General features: G+C 42.7%; 1 protein-coding gene across 1 annotated transcript in view; it reads left to right on the top strand.

Annotated features, from left to right (window-relative positions):
• The window catches only part of SLC12A2 (solute carrier family 12 member 2), a 368,551-nt gene that overhangs the window by 267,665 nt on the left and 74,913 nt on the right, over positions 1–25,973 (top strand). Inside the window, 6 exon segments of the mRNA XM_029619121.1 lie at positions 3,330–3,485; positions 6,001–6,100; positions 6,515–6,626; positions 10,685–10,825; positions 18,640–18,746; positions 23,278–23,357. Of these exon segments, the coding sequence (XP_029474981.1) occupies positions 3,330–3,485; positions 6,001–6,100; positions 6,515–6,626; positions 10,685–10,825; positions 18,640–18,746; positions 23,278–23,357 (696 nt within the window).

Here is a 25,973-nt window from a genome sequence, read left to right as displayed (position 1 = left end):
GCTGTTAATGTGCTACATGTTAATAGACATACTGGCAGCCTGCAGCAGGATAAAGCTGCCTTTACTATAAATGCCAATAGGCAGATTTGTACCTTCTATCAAGATTCATGTGAGTCAGTGAAATTTGGCCAAGCCTTTACCATTTGATAGACAACTCAACTCCATAATCTTAAAAGGCCATATAGGCCAATAAAAAAACAGTTGCAACTAATGTTAAAAAAAAACAAACAAACAAAAAAAAATGTTCATGGCTGTCTACCTTACCCACCTTCAACAACATGGGGCTACCAATGAAAGCAACCCCTTCAAGCCCAGCAAAAAAATAAATAAATGCTAATTTCTACATTATCCTCTCCCTCTCCACTAACTCCATCCACATAGAATAAATGCAAGCTGCGGAGTTATCCCTTACTTTCTCATGCATAACAAAAGTAAAAAGATGAGTCCAATATACCCTTCTCCCCCCAAACCCAAAATTTTTCAAAAAGCAACTACTAATCTGTTAAACATGTGAGCTCACAAGATTAGCCAGATTAGTATGCACTTTGTACAAAATGCATGTATTAACATGCCTTAGATTCCCATCCCAGCATACCTTTTAAATTGTGAGTGCACACCCCTGAATCCACAGAGTTGATCGAAACATATTCTAATTACTTGTACTGACTTCTAGTTCACATTTACCCAGCAACTAGCCTTCACCATATGTCCCCTCTGTGAAGTTCTGTGCCAGTGCTGACTGTGCCAGGATGAAGGAATCATGGCTGATTCCAGCAAATTTCAACATTACACTGAGTATCTTCATGTGAGCATTGCACACCACTTGAATGTTCATAGTGATAATGTTTCCTATTTCAATATAAACCATGTAGGAATGGTATAGTGCTAAGGGTTCTAGGAACCTTGTAAAGGTGATCAAATCAACCAGTCATTAAAGATGTTTTTTATGCATTTCCAACTTTTATTCACAGTGTACAGGAAAGTTTTGGTCCCCTGACACAGACCATGTTTCGCCACATGGGCTGCATCAGGAGGGACAGAAGCCCAAGAATTCAACTAGTTGCACGGTGCCCCAGCGGTTTTCAAACAAGTCGGCTCCATACACATACATTGGAAATGCTAGTGGTGTCTGGAGATTCAAAGAACGGCCCTTGCAGTGGTATCTCAGGATGATGGTCAAGGAATCTTGCTGGGTTTAAGCAGCATTCTACAGTCTAATAGAAAGTATTGAGTAAATAGAATCAAATGGTAACGATGGGTGCCCGGACAGGCAAGGCGAGGACCACACAAGAAACTGATAGCGACGTCAAAAGATTTATATTTGCGGTTCCCCATCACAGCAGGTCTGAGACGTTAGAATGCAGTGCAATTAGTTAACATCTCAGGCTTCTGTCCTTCCCAACGCAGTCCATGTGGCAAAACACTGTCCATGTCGGGGGACCAAAACTTTACTGTACACTGTGAATAAAAGTTGGAAATGCATAAAAAACATCTTTAATGACTGGTTGATTTGATCACCTTTACAAGGTTCCTATAACCCTTAGCACTATACCATTCCTACATGGTTTACCATCCAGTATGCCGATCATTCTCTCCACTCCATTATTTGCTGTGTCCTATTTCAATATGCCATTTCTCTGCCATGAGGATGGGGTGAGAGCCACATGGGTACAATCAATAGTGCTTATCACATTAGGCATAATGGCTATATCAAATAAAGCTCTCCATCTCTTGCCATGCCCAACACTGCTGTGGATATCTTATGTACTGCCTGACCCTTTTCAGCATGGCCCTCAGTATCTGATTGAAATGCCTAGAGAAGATTGATTGCTCCATGCCAACCACCACATCCACTGTGTTCTAGAAGGAGCTGGTGGCCAGGAAATGAAGGGCTCCAAGCAGCTTCACCAGGCCTGAACTAGCATGTCCACGATCTGTCAGTGGATCTGGAGCTCAGTCTGTATGTCCTCACCACATCTGTCTCCGGCATCCCCAGCAGAGTTGTCCTGAGGCGGAATATCCGCTTCCTCCGAGCCCTTCTGTGGACTGCTTCACCCAGAAAAACCTGCTCTCAATCCCTTCTTTCTGCCTGTTTCCTTCTGACCCTCTGTCTCCTGCCACGACCTCTGTCATAATGTCTACCACAGTAATCCTTCGGCTGACCCTCAAGATATAACACAGCATCAAGAACAAATGAACATAATCTATGATTACACCAGAGCTGCACAGACACACAGCTACACCACAGGAATGCAAGCAACGGAGTAAAATGGCCCCCGAATCTCAGCTTTCACTTAACTCATGCTCTGACCCAGGCGCCAAAAACCTGCATAAAAGAACCCCGCACTAACCATTCTCTCAGCTAGCGCTGCTCCCTGCATTACCCTTGAATAGATAATACCCTCATTTACATGCCATTTGCATGCACTTATTCAAAACAAGTTGCAGGTTGGTAAGCAGGTTTATATGCACATTTTTCCTGCGTACAAACCCTTATTACATACCCATTTAGGGTTTGTATGGAAACTGCGCATATAAATGCACAGTATGTGCTAAAACCCACTGCAGCATTACCGCTGCTTATTACATCAGTCCCATAGAGAGCCATTACAATATTAAGGTTTGTCTCTTGCTTTCTGAATAATTGCAAATATTTTATTTGCTTTTTGATCACTGTTGCGCATAATGTTGAGGATTTCAATGTATTATCCACAGTGATCTCAGAAATGGGTACATGCAGTTAAGATTTTTCCTTATGTGCATCACTTCATCTGCCATTTACAGTAGATGCCCATTTTCCCAGTCTTACAAAATCCTTCTACAATTCCTGAGTTCACTTGTGTGCTTGTTGAAATATGCTAGATCCCAGCTTTCCCTTCATATCACAGCTTATCCGAATCCTTTGTAAATTTACACTTAGCCTCTATCACTGACTCTGGAGGTAAAAGCTTAGATTGACATGCAACAAGAAAATGAAAAAACTCCTGAGGTACTTGGGATTTATTTAATAGATAAATATAACTAAAAAAGCAAAACAGACTACCTGACCATAGGTATGTGGAAAACTGGCCAAATTTTGTGTAGAACCTTTACAGAAGTTGACATTTGAATATGAAATTATCATCAGTGTTTGTATCAAACTGTTTTAACATGGAGAAAAGTCAAATGTAATGAAGTACAATAGATTCCTTTATAACAAAAGTTTATTTTACGTATTAGAGCAACAATTTAAAGAAATTTCTTTAACTAATCATTCAGTAGACTGGAAAATTTTTGAATAGCTCTTTATTGAATAAGGGTCATAATCTATTGCATTGTTTTATAATTAGGTTGGCGCCCTTCCTTCAAGTACTACAACATGTGGGTTTCATTAATTGGAACTCTTCTCTGCTGCGGAGTGATGTTTGTCATTAACTGGTGGGCAGCACTGCTAACATATGTCATAGTCACTGGATTATTCATTTATGTTACTTACAAGAAGCCAGGTCAGTATGGTGATAAAACTTTTTAACTGAATTGGTAAAGAAGATTACTAGTTGTTACTATTGTGGTACTACCATTAGTTCAATGTGTATGCTAACAAAATATTTTATTACAGAGATCTGCAAGGTCTGTTTTTCTATGGTGCACACGGGTATCCCAAGTGACATTCATAGGCATTTCTACTGTCATGGGAGATACTGCTTCTAATTGAAAAATGAAGTTCCCTGACCCTTGCACCTACTAGATTAGTAATTCTAGGTATTTTGCTTTTTATGGTGCCTTAAAATTAAGCCCTCGGTGTCCTGTGGCATATTTAAAGTCTACATATTATTAGTAGCATTTACCCTTTGTCAGATGAAAATTGTTGACATTTTTTTTTAAATTTCATAAGCAACAATCTAACAATTCCACTTAATGTTTGAGAGTACAATTTATTTATTTAAAATTGCTTGTATCCTACACCCACCAAAGTCTGGGTTAGATAACATAAAAACACACACAAAATTGCATATACAAACATACAAATTAAACAAATATAGGGGATTGGACCAGATATATCGGGGAGCCAATGTACCATTGTAAAAGAAACATTGTTAGCATCCAGCCCAACCAATTAAGCTGCAATTAATTCACTGAAGGTGCTGTTAAATAGAAATGTTTTAAGCTTTCTGGAGCATCTTTGGTTCCAAATGTTCGGAAGTTACATTAGTTAGCTCTCTCATTGGCTTTGAGAAAGCTTTATTAGCATCCGTGCATTAACTGTTCTAAACCCATTTCAGATGAGATAATTTGACACTATTCCAAATATGGCTAGCTCAGATGAAAAAAGTTCAAAAAATGACTTGGAGATTTTTTATTGATGCATGGTATCCTTTTTGCTAGCTGCTGTGTATATTTTCCAAAAATTATATTTTTATTTTATTTATTTATTTATTTAAAAGCTCTTCTATACCGTCATTAAGTTAGATAACCATCACAACGGTTTACAGCAAGGCACGATAATGAATAAAGTAAGTGGTATAGATTACAATTAATCATATGCCATCATAGTGCGGTAACAATTCACTTCAATAAACTATGTGTGTACATTAAGTTTGTATGGAGCATATTAGACGGAAAGAATTTAACTTTAATGTGCATTTGTAGGTTACAAATAACAATTTCTAGTTTTGTGCATCCTAATCAATCAACTGTTTTTTTCCTTCTCTTTATCTTTATAAAAAGCTTGTTTAAATAGCCAGGTTTTCAGATTGGATTTGAATATTTTGAAGTTTCTCTGCAGTCTTATTTCGAGTGGCATGGTGTTCCATAGCACGGGGCCAGCCAGTGATTGTGCTCTCTCCCTAACTTGCGTGAGGCGTGCTGTTTTGACAAGAGGGAACAGTTAGTAGAGCCTTATTAGCAGATCTTAGGTTTCTTTGTGGGACATGTACGCACAGTGCTGTGTTAAGCCAGTCAGCTTTTTCATCATGGATTAGTTTATGTATTATGCATAAGGCCTTATATTGAATTCTTTGTTCAATTGGGAGCCAGTGTAGATCGGCAAGCGTTACTGTAATGTGATCATGCTTTTTTTGCCAGTCAAAATTCTAGCAGCTGAATTTTGTAATATTTGTAGTGGCTGAATTGTGGATTGTGGTAGTCCTAAAAGTAGGGAGTTGCAGTAGTCTGTACTTGCGAATATCATTGCCTGCAAAACTGTGCGGAAATTGTTTAGTGTTAGTAGAGGTTTAAGTCATCTTAGGATCATTAGTTTCACATATCCTTCCTTTATTTTCAAGGAGATGTGTTATTTCATGTTTAGTTCAGGGTCAATTATTACTCCTAGATTTCGTACTTTAGTTGCTAGCTCAGCGGTTTGGTTATTTTTAGTTGTGAGTGTTGGTTGGATGTGGTGTATGTTTTTACGTTCAAGGTGTAGGAATTCCGTTTTGTCGATGTTTATTACGAGTTCCATCTGATTTAAGAGCTGTTTAATTATCTCAAGATACATATTAGCAAGTTTCATTGTTTCTTCAATGGTGTTTACAATTGGTAGCAGTAGCTGTATATCGTCTGCGTATAAGTAGTGTATGATTCCAAGTCCTGCTAGTAGGTGACATACCGGGAGGAGATAAATGTTAGAGTGTTGCCGACAGGGCCGATCCCTGTGGGACACCAGTTAGCAGTGTGACTTTGTCCGAAAGTGTATTTTTAATTTGTACTTGGAAACATCTGTTTTTAAGGTATGACTCGCCAGCGTTAAGACCGTGTGATATTGCCCCTCATTTTCATTAATCCCACCCTCCCCAATCCCTCCCCTTCTAAAAATTTCCATTCACGCCATACGGTAATATAGTTATTGCAAGCATTATGGCGTTAACGCCTTATCGCATGTGTTACTGCCATAGTGCATTTTGATGAATGACCCTGATAGTGAGGTGTATATTTGCACATTGATTATTGGTTATTTTGGGTACACCAGTGAGTTCATCTAGTTATTTTTGATTAATGTTTTTTAACTTTACATTTTAACAGATGTGAACTGGGGATCCTCAACACAAGCCTTGACCTACTTGAATGCACTGCAGCACTCTATTCGTCTTGCAGGAGTGGAAGATCACGTGAAAAACTTCAGGTAGTTACAATATAAGATATCTATTTCACCTCTCCAAGGACAGCAGGGTGGCAGCCTTCCCAAAACCTGTCCATCTCCCCATGGCGTTAGCTTATATTTGTAAAACCCAAGTTATAGACTGAAGGACACCCCCCTACCCCCCAGCTTGGATGTGTGACAGTATGGCATGATGCACATGCCCATTTGGGCATGCTCAAAGTTCCATGTCAGGCTACATATATCACCCACTTATGAGGTCTGGTTGATTGCTTGTTCTAGGAAAACACCCGATGCTGCTAAATGACTTGCCTATCCCATGAAACCTCTCTCTTATCCTCCTGGCATGATCATTTACTATGTAACTGAGATCCATTACAAAGCATACACTCAAAGCTAATTTTCTAATATTGTTTTTCTTTTCAAATCTCTTATAAGGCCTCAATGCCTTATTTTAATAGGTGCTCCAAATTCACGTCCTCCTTTACTTAATCTCGTTCACGCTTTCACAAAGAATGTTGGTTTGATGATCTGTGGACATGTTCATATAGTAAGTATTGATGGTATTTTGTAACATTTAGTAATTTTTCATAATGTTTTTTTCTGGCTTTTTTAAAAATACATTTTTAAAGAATTTAGTGCTCATAAAAGGTGATGGATTGACAGCACTGGAAAATTAAATCCTTTCTTTAGTCACAAAGCAGATATAGAGAAAAGATATGCAGGACAGGGGAGCCTGACATGCACCTTAATTCTGTTCTGAAAGTGCCACCTCAAAAAGTAAAAGCAATTCAGTCTCCATGCCTGTCAGTGTTTGTCATTTCTGCTGAGAGAGCCAAAAAGTGTGCAAATGAGTCCAATTGTGCTGGTGATTTTTTTTTTTTTTTTAAACCATGTACACACCTGTGTTTTGGAGACTGGACTAAGGCAGTACACTTTTCATATGTTTTTCAATCACTACCAGTCTGAACTGGATTTAAATTAGTGACTTGTAACTAAAATGCCTATACAAATCCATTTAGCCATTCATTTCCTTTAGATTGCCTTTTATTATTATTCTTGTAGCTACCACAATAACTTGATTCTATAGACCTGTTCAGAATACTACTGCATAGATAACTTCTGTATCAAGTTGGTTAGATCTGGGAAGCAGATTTTCTCATTGACTAGTCCTGGATTATGGAATTCTTTTCTTCAGGAAATCAGGTTGGCATATTCTTTATTGGGCTTTAGAAGTTCCCTGAAGATTTGATTTTAATATGTGGAGGTGGTTAATGTATAAAGACAGGGAGTGAAGCAGAGTTCATTAGATGAGAAAAGGTTGATAAACCTTTTGGATTATTGGGTGTGTTTTGATCATTTTAATGGATCTGAAACTGAGTGGTGGCTTTAATCCTACTAGTTGATGAAGGTTATGCTTTGTTTTTTTATATATTTAATTTAATCTACCATATAAATGGGCTTGGACCGACGTGCCGCAAATGTGCAGTAGAGAGCAGCTCTACTGCGCAAGCGTGAGTGCACATCGGTCAGAGGGGAGCCCAGCGGACGGCTGTCTTGGAAGCAGCGAGAAGGAGCAGCGGAGGCAGCACAGAAGGTCTCCGGGGGGGGGGGGGGGGGTCTCTCTCGCGCGAGGAGAAGCAGCAGCAGCGGCGGCGGCATAGACACAGAAATGGGAGGTCGCCAGGAGTCTCTCTCTCGCGCGCGCCTCATCACCAAGCCCTGTGGAGCAGTGCACGCGCAAGAGAGAGAGATCCCCGGAGACCTCCCATTTCTGTGTCTGTGCTGCCGCCGCTGCTTCTCCCCGCGCGCGAGAGAGAGAGACCGACCCCCGGAGACCTCCAATGGAGGAGCAGCGGCGGCGGTTAAGTGTCAGGCGGGCCAGAGAAAAGAAGAGGGAGTGGAGGAGGGCTGAGGGAGAGGGACAGGGTTGTGGAGGAAGTGGGAGGGGAAGGAAGAGGATGTGAGTAAGTGGGGAGGGTAAAGTTGTGGAGTACAGAAAAAGGGAGTGGAGGAGGGAATGGGTTGTGGAGGAGGTGGGAGGGAAAGAAAGAGGATGTGAGTAAGTGGGGAGGGTAAAGTTGTGGAGTACAGTAAAAGGGAGGGGAGGAGGGCTGAGGGAGAGGGAAAAGAAAATTAGTTCTTACCGGATAATTTTCGTTCCTGTAGTACCACGGATCAGTCCAGACACCTGGGTTGTGACTCCGCACCAGCAGATGGAGACAGAGTAAAACTTGTCGGGCTCCCTACATATAGTAAGGTGCCACCCACAGCCCCTCAGTCTTACAGGATGTCAAAGCAACCAAAAACTGCCCGACTAACTAACTAAAACCCGTTAATACAGGCCAATTCAACTACCCCCAGCTGGAACAGAACTGCCAGAACCAGAGGCGAACTGTAATCCTTCAAAACTGAATAATTGAAAACTTGAATCCAATCGAGCGGACTCTCTGTTACTTCAGTATAAATCAACCAACTAGAACAGACGGGCGGGAGCCTGGACTGATCCGTGGTACTACAGGAATGAAAATTATCCGGTAAGAACTAATTTTCCTTTCCCTGTACATACCCGGATCAGTCCAGACACCTGGGATGTACCAGAGCTAATTACCGAGGGTGGGAAGCAGAGAGTCCCGCTCGGATCACTCTCCCTCCAAACTCCCCAGAATCAGCCGCCTGGACATCAAGCCTGTAATGTCTAGAAAACGTATGTAACGACTTCCAATTTGCCGCCCTGCAGATCTCCTGTGGGGACACCTGAGAGGTCTCCGCCCACGACGTAGCGTGTGAATGTGTAGAGTGAGCCTTGAGGCCCACCGGGACCGACTTGCCCCGAAGCAGATACGCGGACCCGATGGCCTCCTTGAGCCACCGCACAATCGTGGCCCGAGAAGCAGCGGCACCCCGCTTAGGACCAGAGCCCAAAACAAAGAGGTGGTCGGAAACCCGAAAAGGATTCGTGACCTCCAGGTAACGGAGGAAGAACCCTACGAACGTCAAGTCTTCTCAAATCTCTGGACTCCTTGTCGAGACCCACCACGTCCGGAAAGGCGGGAAGCTCAACAGACTGATTCAAGTGAAACGCAGAGACCACTTTTGGCAGAAAAGACGGAACCGTTCTTAGGGAAACTCCCGAATCCGAGATTCGCAAAAACGGTTCTCTACAAGAAAGAGCCTGTAACTCCGAAACACGCCTAGCCGACGTAATCGCGACCAGAAAGACCGTCTTCAAGGTTAGATCCTTCAGCGTCACCCTCTTCAGAGGCTCAAACGGCGCCATGCACAGAGCCGAAAGAACCCAATTTAGATTCCAGGAAGGACAAGGATTCCGCACCGGCGGACGCAAATGTTTAGCTCCCCTAAGAAAACGCGCCACATCCGGATGTAGTGCCAACGACACCCCTCGAACCTTGCCTCTGAGGCAACCAAGTGCGGCTACCTGGACCCTAAGGGTACTGCACGATAGCCATTTAGCGAGACCCTCCTGCAGAAAGGCTAGGACCTCCGGCACGGATGACAAAATAGGGTCCACCTTACGACCAGTCCTCAAAAACCGCCCAAACCCGAACGTAGGCTAAGGACGTGGACTGTTTCCTAGCTCTCAACAAGGTGGCTACCACCGCATCCGAGTACCCCTTAGACTTCAAACGCTTCCTCTCAAAAGCCAAGCCGCGAGACAAAAGTGATCCGCATCCTCCAAACAGACGGGTCCTTGACGAAGAAGGAGCTCGTCCCCGCGAAACCGAAGTGGCGGTTCCGCCGTCAACTGTAGAAGGTCCGCGAACCACGGTCGTCTTGGCCACTCCGGCACTACCAAAATCACCTCCGACGGGTGTACCTCTATGCGTCGCAGCACCTTGCCTATCAAGGGCCAAGGAGGAAACACATACAGCAACACGTCCGTGGGCCAGGGAAGAACCAGTGCGTCCACGCCTTCGGCCCCTCTTTCCCACCTCCGACTGAAGAACCGCGGAGCCTTTGCGTTCTGAGCGGTGGCCATCAGATCCATTTGTGGCCGACCCCATCTGTCGCAGATGAGGCGATAGACCGCGTCCGGCAGCTCCCATTCTCCTGGGTTCAGGCGATGCCGGCTGAGAAAAAAGAGTGGAGGAGGGCTGAGGGAGAGGGAAGGGGTTGTGAAGGAGGTGGGAGGGGAAGGAAGAGGATGTGAGTAAGTGGGGAGGGTAAAGTTGTGGAGTACAGAAAAAGGGAGTGGAGGAGGGCTGAGGGAGAGGGTAGAAGGGGAAGGTGAGAGGGGAAGGAAAAGGGAAGAGGATATGACCGAACAAGTGGGAAGGGTAAGAAGTTCTGGAGAAGAGAAAAAAGAGTGGTGGAGGAGGGCTGGGAGAGGGAAGGGGTTGTGGAGGAGGAGGTGGGAGGTGGGAGGGGATGGAAGGAAAAGGGAAGTTGTGGAGAACAGAGCAGCTCTAACCGTGCCGGTCTGAACGATGGAATCTCGCCCGTTTTAACAGGCTTAACAGCTAGTTTATTATATAATGTGACCAGCCTTGATTGATTTTCAGGAAGATGGCAAATAAATTTGATTAAATATCTTCGTTGATGTATGTAGCGCTTAAGATATTAACTTTAAAGTTTGTTCCTTTAAAGGGTCCTCAGAAACAAGTCATAAAAGAAATATCCGCTGATCAGTCAAGATATCAGAGATGGCTTATTAAAAACAAAATGAAGGCTTTTTATACACCAGTGCATGCTGAGGACTTGAGAGATGGCGCACAGTATCTAATGCAGGTAATATTTGGAATATATGTAATTTTTGCTAACTGGCAAAAAAAAAATCAATATATAGCAGATAGAAAGATATATATAGAAAATTAGTACCTGTTGCCCATTGGATGAAGATTTTTTTCTATGAACATTATTGAAAAAAGGCAATGCCACCTTTGAGCATTACACAATTGCAATTTAATTAATTGTTTTTATATATGTGTATGCATGTACATGTGCATTGCATCAAGTTGATCGTTGCATCAAGGTGTTGACTGCATTAGAGGACTGACAGTCACATAATGATATTTAACAAATCATAATATATATTATGAATGGTCTGTAAGACTAAACCCACATTTAATTGAGAAAAAAATCATGATGAGTATTTCTCCCAGGACAAGCAGGATGGTAGTCTTCACAGATGGGTAACATCAGATGGAGCCCATCATAGAATACTTTTGTCAGTTTCTAGAAACTTTGACTGGCACACTGAGCATGCCCAGTATGCCACTAACCCCGTAGCCCCCTTCAGTCTCCTTTTTTCCACAGTGCTGTTGCCTCGTGGTTTGTGGAGCTGTGTTTCAAAATTTTTTCCTCACTGAAGAATTTGACATTTTTTCTTCAATTTTTCCCCGCCTCGGGGTCCCCATCGTGAATCGATTCCTCTGGCGTTCGGCATGACGTCTGTGTCCTGTGTCTTGGGCCTTCCCACGATGTCCGTCGGTTTCTCAGCTGTGCTCAGATGACCCCCAAAGATTAGTACGCCCGTCTGGGCAAGATGGAGCCAATTGCTTGGAACCAAACAAGTGCTCCATCTTGTCCAGACGGGCGTACTAATCTTTGGGGGTCATCTGAGCACAGCTGAGAAACCGACGGACATCGTGGGAAGGCCCAAGACACAGGACACAGACGTCATGCCGAACGCCAGAGGAATCGATTCACGATGGGGACCCCGAGGCGGGGAAAAATTGAAGAAAAAATGTCAAATTCTTCAGTGAGGAAAAAATTTTGAAACACAGCTCCACAAACCACGAGGCAACAGCACTGTGGAAAAAAGGAGACTGAAGGGGGCTACGGGGTTAGTGGCCCCCCCCCCCCCCAAGAGGCCCCGTCTCTTCTTCCGCGCAGACACCCGATGCTCACCACTTCCTCTTCCGGGCCGCGGGGGGGGGGGAGGAGGAGAAGAGAGCACGCCGGTGCCGCTGACTCCAGCTGTCCCGCCGCGTTCCACCCGGGCTGACAGCATTTTAAGCCCGGGCGGCGGAGGACCGGGGAGCAGCTGGGTCAGCAGGGGAACCGCGAAGTGTGGCGACACTTGTCTGCGAGCCAGATGCAGCCCTCAAAAGAGCCATATCTGGCTCGCGAGCCATGGGTTCCCGACCCCTGCTCTACACGAACATTCCCCAGTTTGAGGCACTAAATATTGTTGAAGATGTTCTGAATTCGCGACCGATGCCTTGTCGTGTACCTACAACCTTTTTAAAGACACTGGCAGAATTAGCTTTAACAAAAAAATTTTTTCCGGTTTAAAGATTGTTTTTACCAACAAATCAAGGGCACCACGATGGGGGCGACAATGGCCCCCAGTGTGGCCTGTTTATTTGTGGCTCGGTTCGAAGAAACATTTGTGTACCCATCTGAGTGGTTTCGGTCGATTCCTTTATGGCTGCGCTTTATTGACTATATTTTTCTGATTTGGCAAGGGACTGATGTACAATTCTTTGTTTCTCGACTGGTTAAACTCTTGTGATTGTAATCTCCAGTTTAATTTCTGTATCCATTCTACACAGATTGCTTTCCTGGATATTCTAATTTCTGTACATGATGGTCACTTTATCACTACCATTTACCGTAAAGAAACAGATAGAAACACATTACTTTCCTTTAATAGTTGTCACCCCTGGGCTTTAAGGAGGAATATCCCGATAGGGCAATTCCTAAGGCTTCGTAGACTTTGCTCAACCCGGGATGAATTTGTGGCACAAGCCAACCTGATGTCTTTAAGGTTATCATCTAGAGCAGTGTTTCCCAACCCTCTCCTGGAGGCACACCTAGCCGGTCAGGTTTTCAGGATTGCCGCAATAAATATGCATGAGATTGATTTGCATACCCTGGGTCTCCAATGTATGCAAATCTCTCTCATGCATATTCATTATGGATATTCTGAAAACCTGACTGGTTAGGTGTGCCTCCAGGAGAGGGTTGGGAAACACTGATCTAGAGGATACCCGAAACAGGTTGTAAGAAATGCTTTAAAGCGTGCACTATTTGTGAACCGTGATCTTTTGTTCCTTCCGCGGTCCCGGTCGTCCGATACGGTAAATAATTGTATTTTACCGTTCTCTGTTTTAAGTCGACAAGTTACTAACATCGTGCGGAGGCATTGGCAGTCTCTTTCTTTGCATCGGTTATTTCCGGGTCCTCTCCGTTTTACATACCGCAGGGGTCGGAACTTACGCGATAGGCTTATTCATGCAGATTCTCATTCGAATGTCATGATGCCTTTATCTTCAGCTATACACCAACCTTGCGGTCACTGCTCTATGTGTAAACATACGGTGTGTCTTACATCCTTTATACACCCGGTCACACAACAAACCTTTCCCCTCAGATCAGTTTCTGATTGTACTACTCAAGGCGTTATATACATTATGACTTGTCCCTGTCCCTTATTGTATGTCGGGAAGACGTCAAGAATGACGAAAACACGGATGATTGAGCATTGCTCAAACATCCGGAACGCCCGGGAAAATGAACCGCTAGTAGAACACTGGGTTCAGCAGTCACACACTATCCCTGATTTGTCTTTCTGTATTATTGAAGTGGTCCCCCGCCCCTCCCGGGGCGGCAACTATAATGAACAGCTTGGTCGGATAGAACAAAGATGGATCTTTCAACTTGATACAGTAGCTCCCAAAGGTTTAAATCGGGAACTTGAGTGGCATCTATTTACTTAACCTGGTAGGGTCGTCAATGCCACCTGTTGGTCGAACTGCTAGTTGCGCCTCAGGAACGGGGGCCCTTTGATTGGCCCCCGTTGGGACCACGTGATCTGTCCACCTGAATTTGCGCCAACTCTGTTAGGTTCAAATACCTGTCTGCACGTAGGATGTATGCACTCCCGGTCAAGTGTAAAGTGATTCTGCACTCAGGTATGTTTGACCTATATATTTTTGATACGGTATGAGTTATGTCGGCATGAAGTCCTTTGCTATGTCCTAATCTTTAATATGTCTTTTACAGCTTATTGTGTGAAATTTGTGCTCCCTCCTGATGCAGCCCTAGGCGAAACACGGGACCGTGTCGGGGGACGCATTCTAAGATGTTTGTACTATAAGTCAGTGGAGTTGCCGCATTAAATGAATAAAAGAATTTGATCTCCAGAACTTTGATGAATTCTCCTGATTGGGACTTATTATTTCTGATCTGCACTATCTTTGTGGATAAATCCTATTTAACCCCATCTCAAAACTTGTCGTTCATTGGGGCAGACTTGGACACTTTACAGGCAAAAGCCTTTCTACCTCGACAACGAGCGCTAACACTCGTGGCCCTCGCTCACCAGTTGCAGTCTCAACATACAGCAACAGCTCGCCAATTCCTCGTCCTGCTAGGACAAATGGCATCCTCCATCCATGTTACTCCAATGGCCCGCCTGGCCAAGAGACTCATGCATTGGACTCTGAAGTCACAATGGATTCAAGCTGTTCAGCCTCTGTCGACCATTGTCCAGATCACCAACTCACTCAGTCTGTCTCTCGCCTGGTGGAAAGATCAGACCAGTCTCCTCCAGGGACTGCCTTTTCAAGTGCCAGATACTCAACTTATTCTCACCACCGATGCTTCCAACCTCGGGTGGGGAGCCCACGTGGACAATCTACAGACACAAGGATCTTGGTCTCCACAGGAAGCCAAACATCAAATAAACTTCCTAGAACTTCGAGCAATGCGATATGCTCTCAGGGCTTTTTAGGAATGCCTATCAAATCACGTCATCCTGATTCAGACGGACAACCAGGTGGCCATGTGGTACATCAACAAGCAGGGAGGCACAGGCTCCTTCCTCCTGTGTCAGGAAGCTGCGCAGATTTAGGCGGAAGCGCTCTCCCACTCGATGTACCTCAGGGCCACCTACTTGCCGGGAGTGGACAATGTCTTGGCAGACAAACTGAGTTGCGTCTTCCAGCCACATGAGTGGTCTCTCAACCCCTCGGTAGCGAACTCAATCTTTCGCCAATGGGGATACCCCCAGACAGACCTCTTTGCGTCCCCTCAGAACCACAAAGTGGACGATTACTGCTCCCTCATTCGGAGCGAGCACTCTCAGCCCAGAGATGCATTCTCCCTCTCGTGGGCAACCGGTCTTCTCTATGCATTCCCTCCACTTCCTCTTCTTTCGAAGACTCTTGTGAAGCTACGTCAGGACAAAGGAACCATGATCCTGATAGCACCTCACTGGCCACGCCAAGTGTGGTTTCCCATACTCCAGGATCTCTCCATCCGCAGGCACATGCCCTTGGGAATGGACCCGCATCTGATCACTCAAAACGACGGCTGCCTACGCCATCCCAGTCTTCAGGCTTTGTCCCTGACGGCATGGATGTTAAAAGGTTAATCCTTCAACCACTTAACCTTTCAGATTCGGTTTCTCGTGTCCTGATTGCTTCACGAAAGCCTTCCACAAGAAAATCTTATTCCTATAAATGGAAAAGGTACACATCATGGTGCACTTCGCAGTCCCATGATCCCTTTTCCTGTCCAATCCCAAGGTTTTTGGACTATCTCTGGTTTTGTCAGAGTCAGGTCTAAAAACCTCTTCCATCAGAATGCATGTCAGTGCGGTAGCCGCCTTCCATAAAGGTGTCGGGGATGTCCCTATATCAGTACAACCCCTCGTAACACGATTTTTAAAGGGCTTGCTCCATATCAAGCCACTTTTATGTCCTCCGGCCCCTTCTTGGGACCTTAACCTGGTTCTTGGTCGGCTCATGAAACCACCATTCGAGCCTCTTCACTCCTGTGACCTAAAATATCTCACATGGAAAGTGATTTTCCTTTTAGCTATCACTTCAGCTCACAGGGTTAGTGAGTTACAGGCCCTAGTTACCTATCCGCCTTACACTAAACTCCTGCAGGACTGGGAGGTACTCCGCACTCACCCTAACTTTTTACCCAAGGTAGTTTCGGAGTTTCACATTAATCAATCCATCATACTGCCTACCTTTTTTCACAGGCCCCATTCCAATCCAGGGGAACAGGCTCTGCATACCCTTGACTGTAAACGAGCTCTAGCTTTCTATCTAGACCGTACACTTGCCCACAGGAAGAGCACTCAGTTATTCGTCTCTTTCCATCCCAACAAATTACGGCAACCTGTGGGTAAGCAGACTCTCTCCTCCTGGTTGGTGGACTGCATATCTTTTTGCTACCAGCAAGCAGGCATTCCTTTTCAAGACCGTGTTAAAGCACACTCTGTGAGGGCCATGGCGACTTCATTAGCACACCTAAGATCGGTGCTGCTTCCTGACATTTGCAGGGCTGCCACCTGGAGCTCTCTCCATACCTTCGCAGCCCACTATTGCTTGGACAAAGCCGGAAGACAAGATTCCATCTTCGGCCAATCTGTCCTGCGTAATCTATTTCCAACGTGACATATCAACACCCACCTGCCCGGTGGGGTTCAGGATACCCTCTACCAAATTCCACCCCAGTTGTTGTGCCTGTTGCACGCCGTTGGGTACATTTGGTGCCTGTTCGGACATCCTCAGCTCGGTACTCACTCATATGTAAGGACAACCATCCTGATTTTCCTGTGAGAAAGCAAGTGTTGCTTATCTGTAACAGGTGTTCTCACAGGACAGCAGGATGTTAGTCCTCACGAAACCCGCCCGCCGCCCCGCGGTGTTGGGTTCGTAACGTTTTGTTGTTTTATTTTTTCGGCACTACCTGTAGCTATCAAATAAGACTGAAGGGGGACCCCTGCTGGCCGCAGGGTTAATGCCATGCTGGGCATGCCCATTAGGGGCCAGTCAAAGTTCTGGAAACTTTGATAGAAGTTTTCCGTGATTGGGCTCCATCCTAATGATGTCACCCATATGTGAGGACTAACATCCTGCTGTCCTGTGAGAACACCTGTTACAGGTAAGCAACACTTGCTATCCCAGCCATTGTGCTGTGTCAGAAGCACAGGTGTACTACAAAATATTTCTAACTTGCCAGAGTCATCTGAGGGAAAAGAATTGCATCAGGCAAAATTTTCCAGCAGCTGCAAAGTCTTCCTCTTTTTCCCCTGCACTCCCTGACCTGAGTAGCACTCACTTGCTGCTGCTGCTTCCACTTATTTATTTATTTATTTAAATTTCTTATATACCGGCATTCGCGATGGGAGTCGCATCATGCCGGTTTACAAATAACAAGGTGTGACAAAAGAATAAATACTTAATAACTTAAAACATTAACATGTGATAGAAGAATAAGGTAGCAGTTACAATAAACAGGGATAAAATGCAACTTGGAATGTAGAGAAGGCAAAAGAGAGATTAACAATGAGATAACAAAAGAATAACCAAGGTAAATAAAACCTGCCAAATTAAAAAGAAAGAACATTATTGAGTTGTCAAAGGTTGTTGATTACCCTGACGGGAGTTCTTAGTTGCTTGAGTTGAGAGTGGGTTCAGTTGGTATCTGGAAAGGCTTCACTTTCCACTTCACTTTCCACTCCACTTTCACTTTCCACTTTCCACTTTTCTCTTTTCACTTTTCCACTTTCCACTTTTCCACTTTCCACTTTTCCACTTTCCACTTTCCACTTTTTTCCACTTTCCACTTTTTTCCACTTTCCACTTTTCCACTTTCCACTTTTCCACTTTCCACTTTTCCACTTTCCACTTTCCACTTTTCCACTTTCCACTTTCACTTTCCACTCCACTTCTGGTGGAGCCACATGTTCTGACTGCAGAAAGAAGCCAACAGAAGAGGAAGCAGCAGCAGGTAAATGTGGCTTCTTTGATGTCCACTGCTGGTTGAAGGATATCATGAGGTGGGGAGCTGGAGGAAAGATGATTACTTGGGTGGGAAGGGGGTGGGGGCAGAAAAGGAAGGCAAAAGTGATTTTGCCAAGGGAATGGAGAGGAGCAGGAAAAAGTGATGGTTCTAAAAAAGTGGGGAGAGAGGAAGGGAAAGCTAGTGTGTAACATGGTAAAGTGAACCCCAATACTAGGTATGCTATGACACAAAAATGTTTGGGAACCCCTATGATAGATCATGTATAAACTTATTAAAAACAGTGCTATTTGAAAGGAAGTGCCACTGTATTTTGTACCATTTGTTTAATGGTAAGGAATACTCTTTTACATATAACTTTGAGAATAGTTAACTGCTGCTGTTAGCACTTCAGTTGTCATGTTTTCCATATAGAGGTCCACATTCAGATGCTGTGCTAGTTAGCCGGTTATACATAACCGGCTAACTAGCAGGATTTATTCAGTGGTTACACTGCTGAATATACCTAGCTATCTTAAAGTTAGCTGTGTATGTATAACAGGCTAACTTTAGGGCAGCTCTTTGGCCCGACCAGAGTTAGCCCATTAACTTATGCAGCTAACTCCGCTGCATAAGTCTGCTCCTTCCCAGAATGCCTCCTGCCCACCCCTTATCCAGCTAAATTCTAGATTGGTAGTTAACTCAGCTTGAATATAGCTGGGTTAGCTATTTAGATGAATAACTATTAAGTTATCAGTCTAAATGGCTTTTGAATATGAATCTCATCATTTATTTTTCTTCCAAATACATGAATTTTTAGCATTTTGAGGTTTCTTTATTTTTTTGTATTTTAGGCTGCAGGTTTGGGTCGAATGAGACCAAATACGCTTGTCATTGGTTTTAAGAAAAATTGGTTACAGTCTGATATGAAGGACGTGGAAAACTACATTAATGTATTACAGTGAGTATAACAAATGGAGCTTGACTACCTTATAGCATTTATACCTTTTATTGGTAATTAATTCTAATTTTTATTTTTACCAATGTGCAGTATCCAAGCTCTCCTGCATCTGTTGCTTCAATGCCTCAGTGCAGCAGTTTTAGTATAATATGACACAATGATTTGTGAAAAACAGCAGATACAAAATATGAATTTCTTGGAGTACGTGAATACTGCTCAAACATTGCAATTTCTCAGTTTTCAGAATTTAAATAGAAAATCAAAACACATGCTGTTCTTACAAACTATCGACAGTTTTCTGTGGACAAGCAGGACAGTAATCAACTACTGAAATAGGTGACATCATCCAATGAATCAGACTGAAAAGCGATTTCTGATCTCAAAGACAGGTTTCTTTTTTATAATTTTTTCTTTATTGATTTTCATTATATATAATATACAAAATTCAAGAAAAACAGTATATGCAGTAAGTAAATACAAATTCAAAGTAAAAATCAATGCAACAAATAGAACCCTGCATTACTGAACCCAATAATTTGGGGGAGAAAAGAAAGATTAAACATCCATGGAAAAAAAACAAATCATAGTGAGGCAGAGAGGAGATTAAATACGTATTTGCCTTTTTAACCTAAGTTTAGCTAAGAAGGACCATCCCTCAAGTTTTTTATCTTCTAGAAATGTTTCTAAGTGAGAAGGGTCAGTAAAAATAAATCTCTTAGCCTGGTATGAAACAAAACACTTGCAAGGAAACTTTAAAAAAAAATTGCACCAATAGCTAAGATCCTATTTTTTAATGATAGGAAATGCCTCCGACAGCGGAGGTTTCTGATATACCTGCCATCACATGAATCTCCTCAGTGTCTTCTAATCTGGATAATGGATATGATTTTTGCTCTATCGCTAGTTTTATTATTTCTTTTTTATAGTTCTCTGTTTTTCTATTCCTTTTTCTTATGTGACTATCTCATATGAGGGGGTTATTTTTCTTTATTTCATAAACTTACAAAAAATGAGTTTGACTTGGCTTCAGTCTTCTTTGCTGTAGTGAATAAACAATCAGGCTTCCAGAGATGCCCCAAATTTCCATACTGGATCTTTGACCACTCCCTGCACTTTCTGAGGCCATCATATGATGTCCCTAGTTGTGCTTCCTGCATCTGAATGTCTCCAAGAACTCTAAGATTCAGAAGTTTCATGCTTAAAGAATATATATAAGCTCTCTTCAACCTTAAACAATACAAAAAAAAAACCATCCAGTCGGGGAACCAGTGCCTAAATTAAAAAAAAAATAAAGTCCTCTCATGCTAAGTACCTTGACTCTCAGAAGTCTCAATGCAGATATTATTCCTCCTTGACCAAAGGAAAGAAAATATAACCCTCTGACCTGAAATAACTTAGGTGCCAAGACAGACCTGGTCTGAGCTGATGACGTCTTGGCACAGAGAATTAGGACACTTTGCTACTGGGCTCCGAAGCCTCCCTGGTTCCATCAACAAGTAAAGGTCCCATGTTCTTGTCAGCAATAGCTATTTCTTAGTGCAGACCAATCAGAAAGCCTTTTCCAGTTCTAAGAAATCTATGCCACCCTTTTGTAAGGAAGATGTGACTAGACAGATTAAAAAAAAAAAAAATTTAGAATCATCATTGGCTCTCCTGCTCCTCAACTGTAATCTCCTATTTTGTAGTCGTTGATCCTACAGGCTGAATGTCTGTCTAATATTCCACCATATCTGGGAGGAGGAGGAATAGACTAGTGGTTAGAGCAGTGGGCTACAAACCAGGAGACCAGGGTTCAAGTCCCACTGTCACTCTTTGTGACCTTGGGCAAGTCATTTTACCCTCCATTGCCTCAGGTACAAAACTTAGATTGTAAGCCCTCTGGGGATAGGGAAATACCTACAGTACCTGAATGTAAACTGATGTGATATCTCAGATCGAATGTCGGTATATAAAAAAATAATAAATAAAATATCAAGCCAATATGGTATTCTGCAACTTGATCCTCCTACCAAGTCTCAAAGAATCCATTCTTCTAAAAATAGGAGCTATCAACAGTACTCTCAACTCCTAAGAAGAGTTGCAATTATCTTAAAATTCTTTGTTATACCAAATGGCCTACCATCAAACTCTTCACTCATTCTGCCAGAATCATATCTTCACCTGAGGACATATCATATCCAGCTTTTCTGCAAAAAATGGCAAAAGCTATTCCATTTACAGTGCAGGAAAAAGCAGTGCCTAGAGAGGATATTTTTGGAGTACTAAAATATATCAGGTCCTTAAACAAGTACATGCTGTTCCAATACACATGGTATTACAGAACCTCCAGGCAAGAATGTGGCAGACACTACTGTGCACTTTGCTCGTAGCAAGAAAGTTAGACCTAAAGTACAAAGTGCAATCTTGTCCTGTGCTCCAGAAGGCGCAACTTCAGTGTGAATTGGTGGTGGTAGAAACAGCTCTGAAGAAAGTGATGAAGGCCATTCTGAAATCAGATGGTAAACTGAGTAATCATGTAGTAATTGAACAAATATGGAGAAAAAGGATCCATTTTCTTGTCTCCAGGGGTCCACAGAAAGAACAGTTTGGTAGACAAAGCAAGTTTGAGAACCCTTGTAACTAAGACACTCAAAAAAATTCAGGGAAAAACCAAGGTTCTATGATCATCTTTTCCCTTATTAGCAGAGACCAATATAATTCCCTCTTGAGGGATTTGGACATAACTCATCAGGTTAAGAGCTTTTGCAGAACAGATCTTAGAACTGAGTCAGTTTTTCTCTGTGGACATGTATGACAGAATCATATACACAAGTGGGTAATGTTATCTGACTGCACTGGCCCTGAAAAGCTCTGAGTACAACATAAGAACTTTGAGCATGTGCGGGAATTTTTGTGCATCAACCCTGCGCATGCATGAGTCTTTGTTCTTTCATGCGAGGTGTCATACAATTGAAGTCTTCCACCAAAGCTCCTATTGCATCATGTGACATTGGTTTGGTTCCTACTCTGACAGTGAAAGCCACTTTTGAGTTGTCCGATTCTGATTAGTCCCTTATCCTGACCTAAAATATTGTATTTTTGACAATGGTCACTTTATCCAACAGTCATTGAGCCCCAGGCCCTATTGACTATCTCACACCAACCCCATCCTTCCCCCCCCCCCCCCCCGCTCCCTTGCTTTTAAATTTCCTATGTGGCCCTTCCATTTTGGTTGCCCTCTGTATATTCTCCAGTACAGCTATATATATATTTATTTATTTTTTGAGAGATGGCGATCAGAATTGCACACTGTATTCAAGATGCAGCAGTCTCACCATGGAGCAGCACAGAGGCATTATGACATTATCCGTTTTATTAACTATTCCCTTCCTAATAAATCCTAATAATGTTTGCTTTTTTTTTTTGACTGCTGCAGCACACTGAGCTGACGATTTTAATGTATTATCCACTATGATGCCTAGATCTTTTTCCTGGGTGGTAACTCATAACTTCTTTGTAATTAGGGATTCTCTGTGTTTATCGCATGCTTTCTTGGATTTCATTACTATGTTTGTCCCCACCACTTCCATTGGGAATATGTCCCATACACGCAACTTTAAAAGTCCTAGATGACATCACAATGTGCTCTGACCTCCATGAAATTAAATATGAAATGCTTTCCTACAGGGCACAAAGTTTTTAAAAACAAACAATTCTAAGTGTAGATTATGTAGGGAGCACATAAGTATTGTGAGCCGGGGCTCACTAGGTGCTCTATCTGTAGCAGGTATTTGAATGAAATTAGATGAATCATTCAGAAGTTATTTAGGGGAGGGTAGATGCGCACACAATTTTATAATGCCAGTTTTTTTTTATAGGAAACTAGGCTTAAAATAGTTTATATTTTAAAGTCAATATTCTATTCGGAGTATTTTGAATTCTTCTTTCAGGTTTATTAAAGAGGAAGACAAATATGCAATACATTTTAAAACAGTTAAAATTATTTTGGAATAGTATTTAAATGTTTGATTTGGGTGGAAAGCAACAAATTATCTACCTCTAGTTTTTGGGCTTGCTTCATATCAAAGCGAAAGCAAATATTAGGGTTGCCCGGAAGGTCTGTAGCCATGTATCACGGGACCATATGGCTGAAATTAGTATTGGAAGACTCACAACTAGAGTTCAGATCTCATTGATTCGCCTTGTGACCTTGGGTAAGTTACTTCACCCACCATTGCCTCTGGTACAAATTTAGATTTTAAGCCCTTTGAGGACAGGGAATTACCTAGGCCACCTTGAATGTAAATTGTATTGAGCTACCAAAGAAAAGGTGTGAGCTAAAGCTTAAAACAAACAAAAAAAACCAGCAGGAATTTAATGAGGAACTTTTGCTAAATCCATTTCCCTATAGAAATACCACAAATTGCATCTACTTTATGGTACGCTGCAAGCATACATATTACCAACTTGTTTTGATTTATAGACGTTGTTGTCAGAATGATTGTTTAGTAATCTGTTTAATAGTAAATAGTATCTTATTTTCCCTTTGCAGTGATGCTTTTGACATCCAATATGGAATAGTTGTCCTCCGATTAAAAGAGGGTTTGGACATTTCTCATTTGCAAGGACAAGGTACATTTTTTTGCTTTCAAATGTTCTTTCATGTGTAAAAAGTAAAACAAAAATGCCAAATTGCTCAGAAAATTGTGAAAATTAAGAAACACCTATTTCCATTTCTAAATATTTGTGTGATTCAAAATAGATTTGTGACACATGTTTTTAACAGATAAAGATGATAGGAAAATAGTGAGAAAGATGGCTGACTCTGGGGAAAATGTTAATTGTTCATCAATTTCAGTATTATTTCACATACATAGCCTGTATGGGAAGGTGGTAATAAGGAATCCATTGCTGAAGATATAAGATACCTTGTTCCACAAAGCATTTGCAAAGGGACACTGCATACATGTGGAGTACGTTTTTGTAGTTTGATGAGATCAAAGTGGAAATTTCTGATCTCATTGTTAAATGATGTGTGGTATAAAATACAGCATATCACCCTGCTAACATCATCCCTAAAGAAAAGCATAGTGTTGGCAGCATTATGTTTGGGTATGTTTTGCAGCAGTGGGGATAGAAAGGATTGTTAAGATCACAAGAAAGATGGATAGTGCAAAGCACAGGCAGATCCTGGGGGGAAAACCTGTACCACTCTGCCATAGACCTGGGATAGGGGAGAAGATTCACCTTTTTGCAGGACTTTCATTCTAAGCATAAAGCAAAAGCAGAATAATGATTCTAATTACAAAGCAAAAGCAACAATGGAGTGGCTCAGCAAGAAAAAAGTGAATTTCCTTGAGTAGTGCCATTAAAGCCCAGACTTGCATCCAAAAGAGAATCTTTGGCAAGACTTGAAGATTGCAGTCCACAGTTGATCTCTAGCCAGCTTGAAAGCACTTGAGTTCTTCAGCCAAGAAGAATGGGCAAAAACTACACATACAAATTTACCACCAGCAGATGAAATTTCTATTTGTCAGTATTTCCTTAAGAGTTCTGATAGCAGAAACTTCATCTGCTGAGGTAAGTTTGGACTTGCTGGGAACAAGTGCTTAAATCTTGAGACAAAATTTTAAAAGATTAATTCTTATAGAATTTAACTGTTACTGGCTGTTTGCTAGATTTTAGGTTAGTATTTGTTTGCCAGTGCTAAAATTCTCTGTGAAGTGGGAAAATAGGCTTTTGATTCTCAGAGATAGTAAAAGATATTGTTTGCCAGGGTTAGAATTGTGAGTTTGCAAAGGTCAGTTACTTGATCTGAGAAAGTGAGATGACTGGTTCCTGGGCAACTAGTTACCAGATTGATTACCACCATCCTTGTCTCATATTTTGATATATATAAATTATCCCCACTAGGAAAGAAATCTTCAAAATAAGTCAGTTACATAAAGTAATATACGATTAGCCCTGATTTTAGTGATGGACTAATTTTAGTCCTGCTGATCATTCACTAACTTAAATTAATCACCTATTTATCAAATTTCAAATTGAAAGATTTTAAGAAAGCTAACAAAATTAAAAGCCCAAATCATTTAACAACCCTTAAATTGAGGTATACATACTCCTTAATCAGACTCCAAGACTTTATCAACTTAACAAATTGAGGCAGGCAAGCCCAGCAGCGAGATGGCGGGCTATTCAGTCTTTTCCACCAAATATCACATGTATGATTATCTACCTGTTGGCGAGAGATTGGATGTGTGCACCCAGTGCAAAGAGCTTGCTAGCTCTCTGAACAAGTCCAAGCTCTGGTAGAGCTGAGGCAGACAGGAGTCCTTGAGGGCCATAGAACAGTACCAACTCCAGTCTAGCAACCCTTGCGCTGCTTTGGAGGAGCAAGGCACCTGGCAGGAGGCGATTACCATGGTATAGCAGGTAGTGATCCTGTAGCTAGAACTTGTCTTTCAGGTGATGCTTTATCCTCTTGCACAGAGAATGTGGCCAGCAGTCCCTGACCAGGAGGGAAAGTCTAGAGCAGCTGTTCTCACAGGACAAGCAGAATGGTAGTCCTCACATATGGGTTACATCACAGGATGGAGCCCAATCATGGAACACTTTTGTCAAAGTTTCTAGAACTTTGACTGGCACCTACTAGGCATGCCCAGCATGGCATTAAACCTGCAGCCAGCAGGGGTCCCCATTCAGTTTTCTTTTTTCCACACAGCAGTAGCCAAGCGGCTTAAGGAGCTCCTCAGAGATTCCTGACAGAATTTTCCTCACGGAATTACTAAAAACTTTCATACCCCACAGGGGTCCCTCTTTCGACTGTCCGGCGGCGTCGACTTCTCGGCCTTCGACCACCTCTACTCCCCCTCAGGACAGAGGGGATCGTAGAGAGAAACATCGGCATCGACACCGGAAGTCTCGGACCATCGATGAAAGAAAATCATTGACCCCGCCATCGAAGAAACCCCGTCCAGAAAAGGCATCGACCCTTTCTGCGACCGGGTCACCGAGGCACCCCTCATCCGGACGGGTAGCGGGAGCCGCGACTCCGCCTTTAACGGTGGTCCCTCCGGCTATGTCTCTACCTCCTTCTTCCCTTCCGGAGCCGGGGCTGCTTGCTCCAGGTCTCCGTGAAGAACTGGATCACCAATCTGTGGTTGTAGAATTGCCCAAAAGAGGGCAAAACGCTCAAAACCCCATTCTTCCTTCCCCAGGTAAGGAGCAGAAATTCCTGGATGTCTTGGC

This window comes from Rhinatrema bivittatum, chromosome 1 (genome assembly GCF_901001135.1).
Source record: "Rhinatrema bivittatum chromosome 1, aRhiBiv1.1, whole genome shotgun sequence".
Lineage (NCBI taxonomy): Eukaryota > Metazoa > Chordata > Amphibia > Gymnophiona > Rhinatrematidae > Rhinatrema > Rhinatrema bivittatum.
Note: the sequence above shows the minus strand (reverse complement) of the source record. Positions and strands in the feature narration are given on the sequence as shown.